The sequence below is a fragment of the Sander vitreus genome, chromosome 7, assembly GCF_031162955.1.
Source record: "Sander vitreus isolate 19-12246 chromosome 7, sanVit1, whole genome shotgun sequence".
NCBI classification, from domain to species: domain Eukaryota; kingdom Metazoa; phylum Chordata; class Actinopteri; order Perciformes; family Percidae; genus Sander; species Sander vitreus.
Window position 1 is genome coordinate 611,619 of NC_135861.1, and position 17,465 is coordinate 629,083.

The following is a 17,465-nucleotide window of genomic DNA, read 5'->3' on the forward strand; positions in this document are numbered from 1 at the left end:
CATGTCACCAATGATGACAGCGGAATAAGACAACAGATAGAACTGCAGCTGTGTGTTGTTATGATTAGATGTTAGCTATGTATCATATGCTGAAGTATATTTCTGGAGTGTTAGGGGGAGAGAATCACAAATCGAGAAGAGGAAAGAAAACACTGAGAAACATTGAGAGACGCTAGAATAGTTAGCATGGAGAAGATCTAAGTGGAATAACGGAGCTGAAGAGGTGTAGCTACACTACGGCACTTTCCCCGTCTAACAGCAGTGGTTTAGAACAAACGTTGTGCTGGTGTGCCTGGCTAAAGTTGGAGCTAACGGACTAGCTAAAGTTGGAGCTAACGGACTAGCTAAAGTTGGAGCTAACGGACTAGCTAAAGTTGGAGCTAACGGACTAGCTAAAGTTGGAGCTAACGGACTAGCTAAAGTTGGAGCTAACGGACTAGCTAAAGTTGGAGCTAACGGCGGAGAGTTGCTGATTCGGAGGACGCTGATTTTGGACCGGAGAGACTGGTTTTCGTGTTTGAGCTGTGTTTCTTGGACTAACAGCTAACTGTAAGTTGGATTTCTGTGTGTTTGATTCACTGAAGATAACATCCTGCTGGCTGCTGCACGTCCACACGAGCTACCGTCAGGCCCGCAACTTCTTTTTTTCCTCTCTCGGCGCGTGTGTGTGTGTGTGTGTGTGTGTGGGTGGGTGTGTGTGTGTGTGTGTGTGTGTGTGTGTGTGTGTGTGTGTGTGTGTGTGTGTGTGTGTGTGTGTGTGTGTGTGTGGGTGGGTGTGTGTGTGTGTGTGTGTGTGTGTGTGTGTGTGTGTGTGTGTGTGTGTGTGTGTGTGTGTGTGTGGGTGTGTGGTAACACAGTGGTTTAATAGGGTTTGAGTAAGTTTTACATTGAAACTGCTGTAAGGAGGAATCATTTTGTGTAGCTGGAGCGTTATAAGTGGAAACTGATAGAGAAACGGGTAAAGGGGTAGTTGTGTGTAATATCATTTGAAGAAATATTGCAGTTAGCATATGTTGTATGTGAGAAACTGCAGTGTAGTGGCCTACATTCCTGTGTTTGTCTGATATATATACATGTTTGCATGAGTAACACATACTTTGTATCATATTCTTGCATTAATGGTTTGAAGAATGATGTTTTCTGTCATGAAGGGAATATATGAGAACCTCAGATGGGTTTCTTTTTTCTTGACGTTTAGGGAAATGGGGTCTAGGCAGGGACAGGTCCAATGGACGGAACAAAGGGTTGACCTGCCTGAATTTGGACATTGTTTTTATATTTGAAGGGTGTGATTTGTGTTATCGGATTTGTTAAAAAATATCGGTTAAATTAAAGATTCTCATGGCACAGAAACTAGCTTCAAAAAGGCTAAAAAAAACGAGTTAATTGCGGGTCTGCGGAGCTCCTACCCCGGCTAGCTGACGAGCTAGCTGCAGCTAGCTTTGGACTGCTCGCTAGCTGCTGCCCAACCCGTTGTAACATCCACCGGTCAAATCTAAACATAGGCTACAGCGAACATAATCACAGATAAGAAGATGGCTAGATGTTACAATTATGTGTGGTTACTACTGATCATATACACTCCGTGATTTACTGCATGGATTAACGGGTGATAGATCATTAATGACTGCACTTCCCAGAGCTGGGATGTGTTCAGGCAGCCGTTAGCTAGGAAGTTGCATTGGCACACCCAGTGAACAGCGGTATGTGTGTAGCCACGACCGACCATGTCCTCTAAAAACATGGGCTACGTGTTATATAAATCTTTACTTAAGAATAGATGTTAATCTCTTATCTTTGCCATCATGAGGTACCCCCCCCCCGCTGTTAGCGTAGCATCGCGTATCTGTAACCCAGCCAGCTACAAAGAACTGGAAAAGCATCCAGACTTTTAAAAGCTTTGAGATCAACACCAGTATCAGCACCAGTATATGTCTTGTCTGGTTTTCTGTCTTGTCTTGTCTCCTTGTGATTGTGTGATTTTCGGTCTTGTCTTGTTTTATGTTCTGTTTCCTGTTTTATTTTGATAGTCTGGTTTTCTGTCTTGTCTTGTCTAGTTTTACTCCCTGTGTTTTCCCGCTCTTGTGATTGCCTGATGTTTTCCACCTGTTTCCCAGCCCTTGTGTCACCTGCCTCTTGTTACCTCGTTACCCTCTGTATTTAGTCTTTGTGTTCCCCTTGTCCTGTGTCAGATCGTTGTGTGTTTTGGTGTTTGCTCGTGCCTCCCAGTGTCAGTTTGTCTCTGGTTCTTCGCTTCCTGGATTTCCTTTGTTCTCAAGTTTCTGGTTTGTTTTCTGCTCTTGTTTTTTGGATTCCCTGTTTTTGTTTTCTTCCCTCTGGATTAGTTTTTGCCTGCCGCTTTCAGGACTCCCTTCGTTTATTTGTACTTTGTTTTATTGGACTAATACATCTTCCACCTCAAACCTTCTCCTGCCTGCCTGCCTGCCTGCTCTCTGCCTTTGGGTCCTCAACTTCCCAGAACTTAACACCCTACATGTAACATACGCTCGGTAGTAAACATGATCGGTCCGCCTAAAGAAAGGGCAATGAGTCTGTGTTGCCTCATTTGACAGAATACTATATGCATTTTCCTGTTATTTCTAACAATTTGATAAACACACACGTCTATTGTGTTTAAGAAATGTAAGCCCCAATTAACAAAACTGCTTAAAAAAAGTATTATTAATATTTAAATACTACTGTCAGTACAGATCAGCGAGAGAGTCAGACACAGCCAGACTCTGTTTTTAAGTTCATGTTCTGCTTGTTTAACGGTTGTTTGGTAAATTGCAATTAAAACGCAGTTGGAAAGGATTTAAAAACGTTATTTTTATTCTCAATTCTTATCATTTTGCAGCTGGAGATTCATCTTTGGCTAAAACGTCTTTTGGGGGGGGGGGGGGGCACCACAAATTCCTCTATGCAGGAACGACCCTGTTTGAGAAAATAATATATTATGTCTTCAGTGGAAACCGAACTTGTGATGCGACGACAGTTTGAGAATAAAAAGTGAAATCTGGATCTGAGACAGCGTTACACAGATGACATGTTCGGGTGGGGAGACGGGGAGCTAGCTTACATCTCACGAGCTGCTGGAAGAGCAAAAAGAACATTCCTGTCTCGTGAGGCTTTTATGTGTGTGTACCCTGTGTACTGTGTATCGCGTATCCCTTGTGTACCCTGTGTAGGGTGAGTACCCTGTGTACTATGTAGCGTGTGTCCCGTGTAGCGCGTGTACCCTGTGTACTGTGTAGCGCGTATCCCTTGTGTACCCTGTGTAGAGTGAGTACCCTGTGTACTGTGTAGCGTGTGTACCTTGTGTAGAGTGTGTCCCGTGTAGCGCGTGTCCCCTGTGTACTGTGTAGCGCGTATCCCCTGTGTAGAGTGAGTACCCTGTGTACTGTGTAGCGTGTGTACCTTGTGTAGAGTGTGTAGAGTGTGTAGCGCGTGTCCCCTGTGTACTGTGTAGCGCGTATCCCCTGTGTAGAGTGAGTACCCTGTGTCCCGTGTAGCGCGTGTCCCTTGTGTAGCGCGTCACCTGTGTAGAGCGTGTACCCTGTGTAGAGTGTGTACCCTGTGTACTGTGTAGTGCGTGTCCCCTGTGTAGAGTGTAGTGTGTGTACCCTGTGTAGTGTGTACTGTGTAGAGTGTGTACCCTGTGTACTGTGTAGCGCGTCACCTGTGTAGAGCGTGTCCCCTGTGTACCGTGTGTAGATTGTGTACCCTGTGTACTGTGTAGCGTCACATTTACCATGTGAGACATTATATTTAGACACAACAGGCTCAAGAACCCTTCTATACATCAGTCTATCCTGTAGCTAAAACATAATCAGAGTGCTGCCAATTAAGATCTGGATCAGAGGATTAATGAAAATGTTTCTTTGCGGGAACGCAAAATGGATTTCAGTCTAAACTGTTGGTAAAGTTGTATTGTATACAGCTTTTTACAGCTAGCCACGACGATCAGGGCCATGCACAGTGGGCTCGGTGTATTACCTGGAAGGAGAGTTTGGCCGGGGAGCGAGGAGCGATGGGACTCAGTGTGCTCCAGAAGTGGATGGTGGAGGGAAGAGGACTCGGAGTCAGCAGGACCGGAGTCTGGGCAAACAGACACACAACTGATCAGAACAAATGAATCAAAAACACTGCAAAGATCTTCTTTTTGACACACACACACACACACACACAGATATAGACACAGATATAGACAAACACAGACACACACACACACAGATATAGACAAACACAGACACACACACACAGTTTTTACCAGAGCGTGGGAGGTGATGACAGTCTGGGTGAGCGAGTTGGTCGCTGAACCAGGAGCCAATAAACTGTTAACAGCTGCATTCACCTGCAGAGGAAAAACAGGATATGATGTCACAGGCTTATTACAGACCAGTTAATAACTCCGTTATCGCAGGCTGCAGACCTTATCCAGGGAGAGGCCGGGGGGGAGGGAGGGGGAGGAGGGCAGCTCCAGGCCCCGCGGCTTCTTTGGTTTGGGAGGAACGGCGTCCGTCGTCACCGCTGAGGAGGAGGTCACCGGAGGCGCCGAGGGATCTGACAGAGAGACGTGAAACTGGAGTTCAGAGAGCAGAACTGATCCGAACCAGAGGGTGACACAGGGATCAATCCCATCCCAAAAAATCCTGTCCTGCAAAATCCCGAGAGAGACTCCCGGTCTAAAGTTATCTGTGTGTGTGTGTGTGTGTATATATGTGTGTGTGTATGTATGTATGTATGTGTATGGAGAAAATCAGGAGAAAATTATCTTTGTTTGAGACCTGTTTCTGTCTCAGGAACAAACTCTCGCGAGATCTGGCAACACAGAGACGCTAACGTCAGCTAACGTTGGTGAACGCCCTAACCAAACTAATCTACGTAATGCTCAATATTGTCTTTTAGCTGTGTAAATACCTAACGTTAACAAAAAAACATATTAACAAATTATTCAAATATGACTTTTCATTCATCCACACAACGTTCAAACGAGGCCACGCCCCTTTAGGAGACAGGAAGTGAGGACCGCTTCATAGCACTGCCGAAGCTTGAAATGTGCTCTCTGTAGGATCTTTGCCGGTAGGCTACCGACAACATGATCTTTACAGAGATGCACTGAATCCAGGATTCAGATTGGGCTGAATATTGGGCTTTTTGACGGGGTTGGGTTTCTGCTGAACCCTACGCTGTCACTCCGCGCTACGCTGGTCGACGTGATGACGGCGCCGTTGATTACAGGAAGGTGTTTACGTAGGTGGAGCTTCAATGCAGCAGGCTGAGAGGAAGTGGAAATGGAACTGGTGAGCAGAAAAAGGGTTGTTTGGCAGTACTTTCAGTCAAAAGAAGGCCATTCAAGTCCAGCTACATGTTCAACCTGCAATGCTGATTAGTCTGATGGTGGCGAGGACCCTAAACAATACACAACATCACCGCTGTTACAACATCTGGTATGAAACATCTGGAAGAATACGAGCTGAGCATGAAGGAATCTACAGACAGCAGCCAGAATGCAGCAACTTCAGGTACGGCAAAGGAAGGACAGTCACTGTTTACTTCATTAATGTGTTGACTGTGTTCATGGACTGAGGACGGGACGAGGACTCAGCAGAACCTCAACCAGGGGGTTCAGGATTCAGCAGAATCTCAACCAGGGGGTTCAGGATTCAGCAGAATCTCAACCAGGGGGTTCAGGATTCAGCAGAATCTCAACCAGGGGGTTCAGGATTCAGCAGAATCTCAACCAGGGGATTCAGGATTCAGCAGAACCCCAAAAATCTGGATTCAGTGCATCCCTAAATCTTTACCTGTTCAACTGACTCTAACAGATATGCCAGCTGGCACAGGACTCGACCTGACTGCAGTTCATCGTCGTAACAGACTTGAGTGGGAAAATGCTCACAATCGATGGCGTCTGGCACTTTGGAGAGGTGTTCTCTTCACGGATTAACCCTAACACCAGATACTGACTGGTTTTCGACCCCCCCCCCCTTCCAAAACAGTAAAACTGCACATTTTAGAGTGGCCTTTCATTGTGTCCAGCCTAAGGAACACCTGTGCAAAAACCATGCTGTCCAATCAGCATCGTGATATGCCACGCCTGTGAGGTGGATGGATTATCTCGGCAAAGGAGAAGTGCTCACTAACAGATTTAGACAGATTTGTGAACAATATTTGAGAGAAATCAGCCTTTTGTGTACGTAGAAAAAGTCTTAGATCTTTGAGTTCAGCTGATGAAAAATGGGGGCAAAAACAAAAGTGTTGCGTTTATAATTTTGGTCAGTATATGAAACTGCCAATTAGATTAGTTTACTTATTAGTGGAAGGTGCAACGGGAACGCCATTCTGGATTGTTCCGGCCCACCTTAACCTTAGCCCCTGGAAACAACCGATCTAGAAACGTCCGCCACATCCCAGCCACTTTCCCGTTACCTGTTAGCGTGTCCTCGCTCTCCCCTGCAGGCTGCTGACCGACCACGGGCTCCATGCAGGGAGGGGGCGGGCTTTCCACGATGGTGAGGGGGGGCTCGGGTTCCCCCGAGATCAGCTGAGGGACCTGGGAAAGGAGGAGCAGAGGGACGTCATGAGTCATCAGTCTCAACCACGACTCAGCAGAATTCTGGACCTCCTCTCTGCCGCTGTGTAAGAGTTAACCTCCTCATAGGCCTGTCCCAAGTATTTCATAATCATCTAATCGCAGTTAGGCATAGGGCTGGACGATATATTAGCGATATCGTGATATGAGACTAGCTATACGTCTTAGATTTTGGATATCGTGATATGAGACTAGCTATACGTCTTAGATTTTGGATATCGTGATATGAGACTAGCTATACGTCTTAGATTTTGGATATCGTGATATGAGACTAGCTATACGTCTTAGATTTGGATATCGTGATATGAGACTAGCTATACGTCTTATATTTTGGATATCGTGATATGAGACTAGCTAGACGTCTTAGATTTTGGATATCGTGATATGAGACTAGCTATACGTCTTATATTTTGGATATCGTGATATGAGACTAGCTATACGTCTTAGATTTTGGATATCGTGATATGAGACTAGCTATACGTCTTAGATTTTGGATATCGTGATATGAGACTAGCTATACGTCTTAGATTTTGGATATCGTGATATGAGACTAGCTATACGTCTTAGATTTTGGATATCTCGTGATATGAGACTAGCTATACGTCTTATATTTTGGATATCGTGATATGAGACTCGCTATACGTCTTAGATTTTGGATATCGTGATATGAGACTCGCTATACGTCTTAGATTTTGGATATCTCGTGATATGAGACTAGCTATACGTCTTAGATTTTGGATATCTCGTGATATGAGACTAGCTATACGTCTTATATTTTGGATATCCTGATATGACATAAGTGTCTTTTCCTGGTTTAAAAGGCTGCGTTACAGTAACGTGATGTACTTTTCTGATCTTACCAGACTGTTCTAGCTGTTCTATTATTTGCCTTTTCCCCACTTAGCCATTATATCTACATTACTGATTATTATTTATCTAAAATATAAGTGGGAAGATATTTTGTTAAAGCACCAATAGTCAACACTACAATATCGATATCGAGGTATTTGGTCAAAAATATCGTGATATCTGATTTTCTCCACATCGCCCAGCCCTAATTAGGGATGCACCAATACAAGTTTATTTTATTTGTTTTACGATTATTTTTTGGGCATTTTTAGGCCTTTATTTGACAGGCCAGCTGAAGAAATGAAAGGGGAGAGAGAGAGGGGGGGGGGGGGGGGCGACATGCAGCAAAAGGCCGCAGGTCGGAGTTGAACCCGCGGCCGCTGCGTTGAGGAGTAAACCTCTATATATGGGCGCCCAGTCGCTAGAAATGGCCAATGTCTTTTTCGTTGCTTTTCCCAACGTTTTGTCGTTTTATTTATTTATTTTTTTACATTTCAATTCATTTTATTTATAGTATCAAATCATAACCAGAGTTATCTCAGGACACTGTACAGATAGAGCAGGTCTAGACCACACTCTATAATTTACAGAGACCCAACAGTTCCAGGATTCCCCCAACAACAAGCATTTAGTGCGACAGTGGTGAGAAAAACCCCCTTTTAGGCTCTTGGTAGGCGTCTGACGGTGCTGGTTGGGGGGGTGATGAACAGTGGCAATAATAGTCACAATAAAGATAATGGATCAGTATATATGTTTCCATCCACACGTTTTTATCCGAATTAAGCGATATCAAATGAAAAATGTCTTATGGAAACAGTAACAGTCGACTGAAGTTCATGAATATCGACTCAAAGGAAATACGTTCAGTCTCATCGGATTTTCTCTTGATCGATATACAGCTTACGTGATATACGGCTTACGTGATATACAGCTTACGTGATATACGGCTTACGTGATATACGGCTTACGTGATATACAGCTTACGTGATATACAGCTTACGTGATATACGGCTTACGTGATATACGGCTTACGTGATATACAGCTTATGTGATATACAGCTTATGTGATATACGGCTTACGTGATATACGGCTTATGTGATATACGGCTTACGTGATATACGGCTTACGTGATATACAGCTTATGTGATATACAGCTTATGTGATATACGGCTTACGTGATATACAGCTTATGTGATATACAGCTTATGTGATATACAGCTTACGTGATATACGGCTTACGTGATATATGGCTTACGTGATATACAGCTTATACGCTAAACGCTGATGGAAACGTTATTTGCCGAATAAATAATGAATTAAGTTTTAGGTCATTTTATGGTTGCAACCTGCCACAAAACGAAGAAGTTGTAGTTTCCGCCCAGTATTTCCGCTCTGTTTGCACACATGGCGGGGTCAACAAAGACAGATGGAAGTGGACAGTTTGGAGCGCTGTCGTTCCCACATCACAGGCCGCCGCCGCTGTCGTCGGGCATTTACGTGCCTCTGCATCATCACAGCAATGTGTTGATAGCGTCGTCGTCGTCTTATTATAGCTCGATACGTCGCTATCAGCTGGAACGTGAGCTCTATTACAACTTGTGCAGTATTGATCATTTGTTGTAGATGGCGCGATCCAGTTTTTTTTAGCAAAACTATGTTCGCAAACGTTTGCTTGAATGTTGTTGATGTAGTGCGAAAATGAAAGGAAACCTCTTAAAATGTCTCAAATCAATTCCATATACCAGTTTGACCGCAAAACAGCACGTGACGTCATTACGCAACAGGTTTCTATTGGCGTTAAAGCCGTTTGATGGAAACACACTTTCACCAGCTTTATTCAGATGATTCCATTGACGAGTGGATGGAAACTTAGCTACTGACTTCAAATTTCCGGCGCTTATTTCGATGTCCCATACTTTCTGATATAAACGGGGTCAAATCTGACCCAAAGACAACATGAGGGTTAAAAGAATCACTTTAGCACCGGTAAAAACCCCAAACGATACCCAATCCTAATCGTGCAGGAATGGAATCGGGGCCAAAGCATATCGTCGCAGCCCTAAAAGTTGAGTACAGCTCTACCTCCTCCACCTGTTTCTCCTCCAGAGACACCATCTTCAGCAGCTCCTCCTCCTCCTCCGACGATGGCGGCAGGTTCTCCTCCTTGATGACGATGGGGGGAGGGGGAGGACGGGAGGCGGGGGGAGGAGCGACGGAGGGAGCTGCTGCTGCTGCCGCCGTGGCCATGGCAACCTGCTGCTGAGGCTGATGCGCAGGCGGAGGGTTGATGATGACGAATACGGGCGGAGTCGGGTGAGGAGCGGCGTGGGGGTGAGGGGGGAAGCTGGCCGGGTTGGTGACTCCCCCGTAGTCCTCGTGCTGCATTGATACGTGGGGGGGGGGAGGCAGGGGACTCATAGAGCCCCCGACGGGACCCAGGGGGATGAGGGAGGACGGATCCCCGACGCTGGTGAGAAAAATCTGGGGAGGGTCGCTCAGAGAAGGAGTCTGGGGAGAATAAGAGAAAATGAATGGTAGGAACGGTTTAATACAGTATAATTACCTGACATGTCTTTACATACTGCAGGGTTCATACGCATTTTAACCAATACTTTTCCATGACTTTTTCATGACTTTTCCATGACTTTTCCATGACTTTTTCATGACTTTTCTATGACTTTTCCATGACTTTTCCATGACTTTTTCATGACTTTTTCATGACTTTTCCATGACTTTTTTATGACTTTTCCATGACTTTTTTTATGACTTTTCCATGACTTTTTTTTTACTTTTTCATGACTTTTTCATGACTTTTTTCTATGACTTTGACTTTTTTTATGACTTTTCCATGACTTTTTTTTTACTTTTTCATGACTTTTTTTATGACTTTTTCATGACTTTTCTATGACTTTGACTTTTTCATGACTTTTCTATGACTTTTCTATGACTTTTTCATGACTTTTCTATGACTTTTCATGACTTTTCTGACTTTTTCATGACTTTTCTATGACTTTTTCATGACTTTTCTATGATTTTTCATGACTTTTCCATGACTTTTTCATGATTTTTTCATGACCTTTCCATGACTTTTTGGCAAATGTCCATGACTATGTATTCCTTCATTCATTCCAAAACTTTCTGGGTCTTTTTATGTTTCCAAAACCTTTCCAGGCCTGGAATTTGCATTTTTCAAATTCCACAACTTTTCCAGGTTTTTTCAAAACGTATAAACAGTGTCTCTAAAATGTCAGAAAATGGTGAAAAATGTTGATCAGTGTTTCCCAAAAAGACTGACTTTACAATAACTTTACCATGACTTTTTCTATGACTTTTTTCTATGACTTTTTTCATGTCTTTTCTATGACACTTCCATGACTTTCTCTATGACTTTTTTTTTGACTTTTTTCTATGACTTTTTCCATGACTTTTTCTATGACTTTTTCATGACTTTTTCCATGACTTTTTCTATGACTTTTTTTCATGACTTTTTCTATGACTTTTTTATGACTTTTCTATGACTTTTTCATGACTTTTACTTTTTCATGACTTTTTCTGACTTTTTCATGACTTTGACTTTTCATGACTTTTTCATGACTTTTTTCATGACTTTTTTCATGACTTTTTTCATGACTTTTTCTATGACTTTTCTATGACTTTTTCATGACTTTTTTCATGACTTTTTCATGACTTTTCTATGACTTTTTCTATGACTTTTCTATGACTTTTTCATGACTTTTTCATGACTTTTCATGACTTTTTCATGACTTTTTCATGACTTTGACTTTTTTCATGACTTTTTCTATGATTTTTCATGACTTTTCTATGACTTTTCTATGATTTTTCATGAATTTTTCATGATTTTTTTCATGACCTTTCCATGACTTTTTGGCAAATGTCCATGACTATGTATTCCTTCATTCATTCCAAAACTTTCTGGGTCTTTTTTATGTTTCCAAAACCTTTCCAGGCCTGGAATTTGCATTTTTTCAAATTCCACAACTTTTCCAGGTTTTTTTCAAAACGTATGAACAGTGTCTCTAAAATGTCAGAAAATGGTGAAAAATGTTGATCAGTGTTTCCCAAAAAGACTGACTTTACAATAACTTTACCATGACTTTTTCTATGACTTTTTTTATGACTTTTTTAATGACTTTTTCTATGACTTTTTTCTATGACTTTTTTCTATGACTTTTTTCCATATGACTTTTTTCCATGACTGATTTTTCCATGACTTTTTCCATGACTGACTTTTCCATGACTTTTCCATGACTTTTTCTATGACTTTTTTCATGACTTTGACTTTTTCCATGACTTTTTCCATGACTTTTTTCATGACTTTTCCATGACTTTTTCATGACTTTTCCATGACTTTTTCTATGACTTTTCTATGACTTTTCTATGACTTTTTCATGACTTTTTCTATGACTTTTTCATGACTTTTTCTGACACTTTCCATGACTTTTTCTATGACTTTTTTTTCATGACTTTTTCTATGACTTTTTTCTATGACTTTTCCATGACTTTTTCTATGACTGACTTTTTCCATGACTTTTTCTATGACTTTTTCATGACTTTGACTTTTTCATGACTTTTTTTGACTTTTCCATGACTTTTTCCATGACTTTTTTCATGACTTTTTTCATGACTTTTTCCATGACTTTTTTCATGACTTTTTCTATGACTTTTCTATGACTTTTCCATGACTTTTTCATGACTGACTTTTCTATGACTTTTTCCATGACTTTTTCTATGACTTTTTTCATGACTTTTTCCATGACTTTTTCATGACTTTTCCATGACTTTTTTCATGACTTTGACTTTTTCATGACTTTTTCCATGACTTTTTCATGACTGATTTTTTCATGACTTTTCCATGACTTTTTTCATGACTTTTCCATGACTTTTTTGGCAAATGTCCATGACTATGTATTCCTTCATTCATTCCAAAACTTTCTGGGTCTTTTTATGTTTTCCAAAACCTTTCCAGGCCTGGAATTTGCATTTTTCAAATTCCACAACTTTTTCCAGGTTTTTTTCAAAACGTATGAACAGTGTCTCTAAAATGTCATAAAATGGTGAAAAATGTTGATCAGTGTTTCCCAGAAAAGACTGACTTTACCATAACTTTACCATGACTTTTTCTATGACTTTTTCCATGACTTTTTTATGACTTTTTCTATGACTTTTTTCATGACTTTTTCTATGACTTTTTCCATGACTTTTTTCTATGACTTTTCTATGACTTTTTTCTCATGACTTTTTTCTATGACTTTTTCTCATGACTTTTTCTCTATGACTTTTCCATGACTTTTTCCATGACTTTTTCATGACTTTTTCTCATGACTTTTTTCATGACTTTTTCATGACTTTGACTTTTTTCATGACTTTTTCTATGACTGTTTTCATGACTTTTTTCATGACTTTTCCATGACTTTTTGTGCAATGTCCATGACTATGTATTCCTTCATTCATTCCAAAACTTTCTGGGTCTTTTTTATGCTTTTTCCAAAACCTTTTCCAGGCCTGAATTTGCATTTTTCAAATTCCACAACTTTTCAGGTTTTTTCAAAACGTATGAAACAGTGTCTCTAAAATGTCATAAAATGGTGAAAAATGTTGATCAGTGTTTCCCAAAAGACTGACTTTACCATAACTTTATCCATGACTTTTCCATGACTTTTTCCATGACTTTTTTCATGACTTTTCAATGACTTTTTCCATGACTTTTTCCATGACTTTTTCATGACTTTTTTCATGACTTTTTCCATGACTGACTTTTCCATGACTTTTTCTATGACTTTTTCCATGACTTTTTCCATGACTGACTTTTTCATGACTTTTTCCATGACTTTTTCCATGACTTTTTCCATGACTTTTTCCATGACTTTTTCCATGACTTTTTCCATGACTTTTTCCATGACTTTTTCATGACTTTTTCATGACTTTTTCCATGACTTTTTCCATGACTTTTTTCATGACTTTTTCCATGACTTTTTCATGACTTTTTCATGACTTTTTCCATGACTTTTTCCATGACTTTTTTCATGACTTTTTTCATGACTTTTCCATGACTTTTCCATGACTTTTTCATGACTTTTTCATGACTTTTTCCATGACTTTTTCATGACTTTTTCCATGACTTTTTCATGACTTTTCTATGACTTTGACTTTTTCATGACTTTTCTATGACTTTTCTATGATTTTTCATGACTTTTTCTATGACTTTTTCTATGACTTTTTTCATGACTTTTCTATGACTTTTCTGACTTTTTCATGACTGACTTTTTCATGACTTTTCTATGATTTTTCATGACTTTTCCATGACTTTTTCCATGACTTTTTGATGACTTTTTCCATGACTTTTCCATGACTTTTTCCATGACTTTTTCCATGACTTTTTTCATGACTTTTTCATGACTTTTTCATGATTTTTCATGACTTTTCCATGACTTTTTCATGATTTTTTCATGACCTTTCCATGACTTTTTGGCAAATGTCCATGACTATGTATTCCTTCATTCATTCCAAAACTTTCTGGGTCTTTTTATGTTTCCAAAACCTTTCCAGGCCTGGAATTTGCATTTTTCAAATTCCACAACTTTTCCAGGTTTTTTCAAAACGTATAAACAGTGTCTCTAAAATGTCAGAAAATGGTGAAAAATGTTGATCAGTGTTTCCCAAAAAAGCCCAAGATGACGTCATCAAATGTCTTGTTTTGCCCACAACTCAAAGATATTCAGGAGAGGTTTCAGGAGAGAAGACACTAGAACAATATTCACATTTAACGAGCTGACATCAGAGAAGTTTGACTGATTGACCCTCCCGTTGTCCTCGGGTCAAATTTGACCCATTTTCCAAAAAGTCTCTTTCTTTCAAAAAAGTGTCCAAAACAAATAATGTGGATGGTTCCATACAACGTTCTTTAGTGTAAAATAAATTATCAGTTCACTACTTTCAATTAATTTGAGTATTTTATTAAAAAATATTTATTATTTTGTTTTATAGAAGGTTGAAAAAAGTGACAAATGCTTCAAAAACAAGAAAAACTTCAAATAAATCAACAGACATAAGAAAAAGCTTCAAAAACTTGATAAAAAAATAAACGTTAAAAAAAATAAATTAAAAGTTATTAAATCACATATTATGCTGTGTTAAAAAAAATGTCATGACTTTTCCAAAACTTTCTGGGTCTTGTTATGTTTCCAAAACCTTTCCAGGCCTGGAATTTGCATTTCTTAAATTCCAAAACTTTTCCAGGTTTTTTCACAACGTATAAGACCCTGATACTGGGCCAAGCAGGGGGGCGGGGCCCCGACACTGACCTGTGATTGGCTGGGGGCGCTGACCGGTGTCTGAGGGCTGAGAGCCGGAGTCGGACAGGGAGACGGCTGAGTGACGATCACCTGCAGAGCTGAGTCTGAGTTAGAGTCTGATAATACACAGACCTGAGGAGGAGGAGGAGGGGAGAAGAGGAGAGGAAGAGGAAGAGGAGGAGGGGAGAAGAGGAAGAGGAGGAGGGGAGAAGAGGAGGAGGAGGAGGAGGAGAGAAGAGGAGGAGGAGGGAGAAGAGGAAGAGGAGGGGAGAAGAGGAGGAGGAGGAGGAGGAGAGAAGAGGAGGAGGAGGGAGAAGAGGAAGAGGAGGGAGAAGAAGAGGAGGAAGAGAGAAGAGGAGGAGGAGGAAGAGGGAGAGGAGGAGGAGGAGGAGAGAAGAGGAGGAGGAGGAAGAAGAGGGAATGGGAGAGGGGAAAACAAGATGGGGGGAAACAACCATCAGGATGGAGGAGTCTTTCATAGAGTATTTAGCAGTTAAAGGTCCACTGTGTAGGAATGTCTCCCATCTATCGTTTAGCATTCAAACCAATAGGTCTCTCTAGCTCGCTTTTTCAAACGCGTGCTGCAGCTACGGTAGCCCTTATGTACCAAGAAGCTACGACAACATGTCTTCCAATTTCCTCATTTTTGGCGACGAGGATTCCTTCTCGTGTGGCTCGGCATGAGTCTGATCCTCCATTATGAACTAAAGGGCAGTGACGAGCTCCTCCCACTGATCTCCTTCTCCGTTTCAGCTGGTCTCAGTCCCGTGACGCTGGCTCTGAACGAGAACGCGTTGTGGGTTAGCTAGACAGGTGGGCTGGTGCTGTATGTCCCTCTCAGCCATTATAGCTTTTCAAAATGGACGTGGAAGCCTCCTACTAGCCCGTCCAATGTAAATACAGATAAGAAACTCTTACGAGGATAAGTCAGATCATTGGCAGAGGTCATTTTACACCAATGAGGACATATTTATGAATGAAGACATTGATTTTAGCTAATAACATACTTAAAAAACACTACATAGTGGACCTTAAAGTTAAAATGAGGCAATTCTTAATATAACTACAAGTGGAAACGTTGGTACAGGAAGCATCCCGCTAAGACTCATTTGAATCATGTAACTTAAGTGGTTCATGAGATTGCATCATTCAGGGCAACAACCTCATGACAGCAAACACACCATCACGTTCATTTTGCCCTTTGTGTGAAAATATCGATTTCTTTAGTAGGTAGCGTATTTCCCGGACTATAAATCGCTCCGGAGTATAAGTCACATCAGTCAAAAAATGTGTCATGAAGAGGAAAAAAACATAAGTCTCACTGGACCTTAAGTCACATTTATTTAGACATTTCACAAAATCCAAGACCAAGAACAGACATTTAATCTGGAAAGGAGAGTTATTAAACTCCCCAACAGCCCCCAGAACAAGGGGCTGAATACGGTAGGTGTCCTCTATGTTAACGTAACACATTAACAGTTATTAAACTACCCAACAGCCCCCAGAACAAGGGGCTGAATACGGTAGGTGTCCTCTATGTTAACGTAACACATTAACAGTTATTAAACTACCCAACAGCCCCCAGAACAAGGGGCTGAATACGGTAGGTGTCCTCTACGTTAACGTAACACATTAACAGTTATTAAACTCCCCAACAGCCCCCAGAACAAGGGGCTGAATACGGTAGGTGTCCTCTACGTTAACGTAACACATTAACAGTTATTAAACTACCCAACAGCCCCCAGAACAAGGGGCTGAATACGGTAGGTGTCCTCTATGTTAACGTAACGTAGCTGCTCTGTTGACGAGCCTCTCCCAGCAGCACGTTGTTCCAGCACCCATCTGTGGACTCCTTCCTCCAGCTCTGGCCATCTGGATTTCAGCGCGACTAGCTTTCTTTGTTTTCTTCATTGCAGTGAGACTAACCTTTTCTCCAGTCCCTCACAAGTTTCTCTCTCACTCCAAACTCTCCTTCTGCTGCTCGATGACCGTTTCCGGCTGCGTGTTTTACTACCTGCAGTCTCCTGCAGCTTCTTTTCTTTCTCAGTTGTCTTTAGGAGCAGCATATAGTCGTCACAAGCCTAGAGCGCCTCTCGCGGCTGTAGACGGTAATGTTTTCAGCATGAAATAACATTTAAAACATGTTACATTATATATATATTGATATATAAGTTGCACCTGACTATAAGTCGCAGGACCAGCCAAAGTATGAAAAAAAGTGCGATAGTATATATATAGTCCGGAAAATACGGTAGCTGTGTAATGAGCAGAGTAATGTAATGTAATGTTTCCCCACGGAGCGTATGAGCCGGCACAGAGCTGTTAAACATCAATCTACTGTCAGCTGTTATCAGAGGACGCAGGGGAGGGAAACAAGAAATAGAAACAGAAACTCTCAAAGCCAAACTACCAACATGTTCACTGACACTGACAGTCATTAAGTCGTTTCCTGTCTATCGGTAGTTTGATTTAAAAGAAAATAAGCACCACTTACGCGCTGCTCTCGGTGTCGCCAGTTTCACTGATTATAGTGAAAGCGTAGTTTTGGTACGTCCGCTCCGCATACGTTACACGAGCAATGTAGCCGGCCAAAGTTAAAGGTGCTCTAAGAGATTTTAGGCTACAACATTTTTTTGTTACATACATCAAACATCTCCTCACTATCTGCTAGCTGCCTGTCCCCTGAACACACTGTAAAAAACATCTC

The 17,465-nt window shown here is 41.3% G+C and overlaps 1 protein-coding gene across 5 annotated transcripts in view; it reads right to left on the reverse strand.

Moving 5' to 3' along the window:
- Positions 1-17,465, reverse strand: part of elk1 (ETS transcription factor ELK1) — a 39,459-nt gene that overhangs the window by 4,179 nt on the left and 17,815 nt on the right. For 3 of the 5 annotated variants that reach the window (XM_078254107.1, XM_078254108.1, XM_078254104.1), the window contains exons 5-10: positions 14,768-14,890; positions 9,528-9,953; positions 6,433-6,556; positions 4,433-4,563; positions 4,271-4,354; positions 3,997-4,098 (exon numbers count right to left, since the gene is read on the reverse strand). In XM_078254107.1, coding sequence (XP_078110233.1) covers positions 3,997-4,098; positions 4,271-4,354; positions 4,433-4,563; positions 6,433-6,556; positions 9,528-9,953; positions 14,768-14,890 — 990 coding nt within the window. Of the gene's footprint in view, positions 1-3,996; positions 4,099-4,270; positions 4,355-4,432; positions 4,564-6,432; positions 6,557-9,527; positions 9,954-14,767; positions 14,891-16,545; positions 16,858-17,465 lie in introns of those variants that run through there. The other 2 variants (XM_078254106.1, XM_078254109.1) reach the window with 2 other exon arrangements.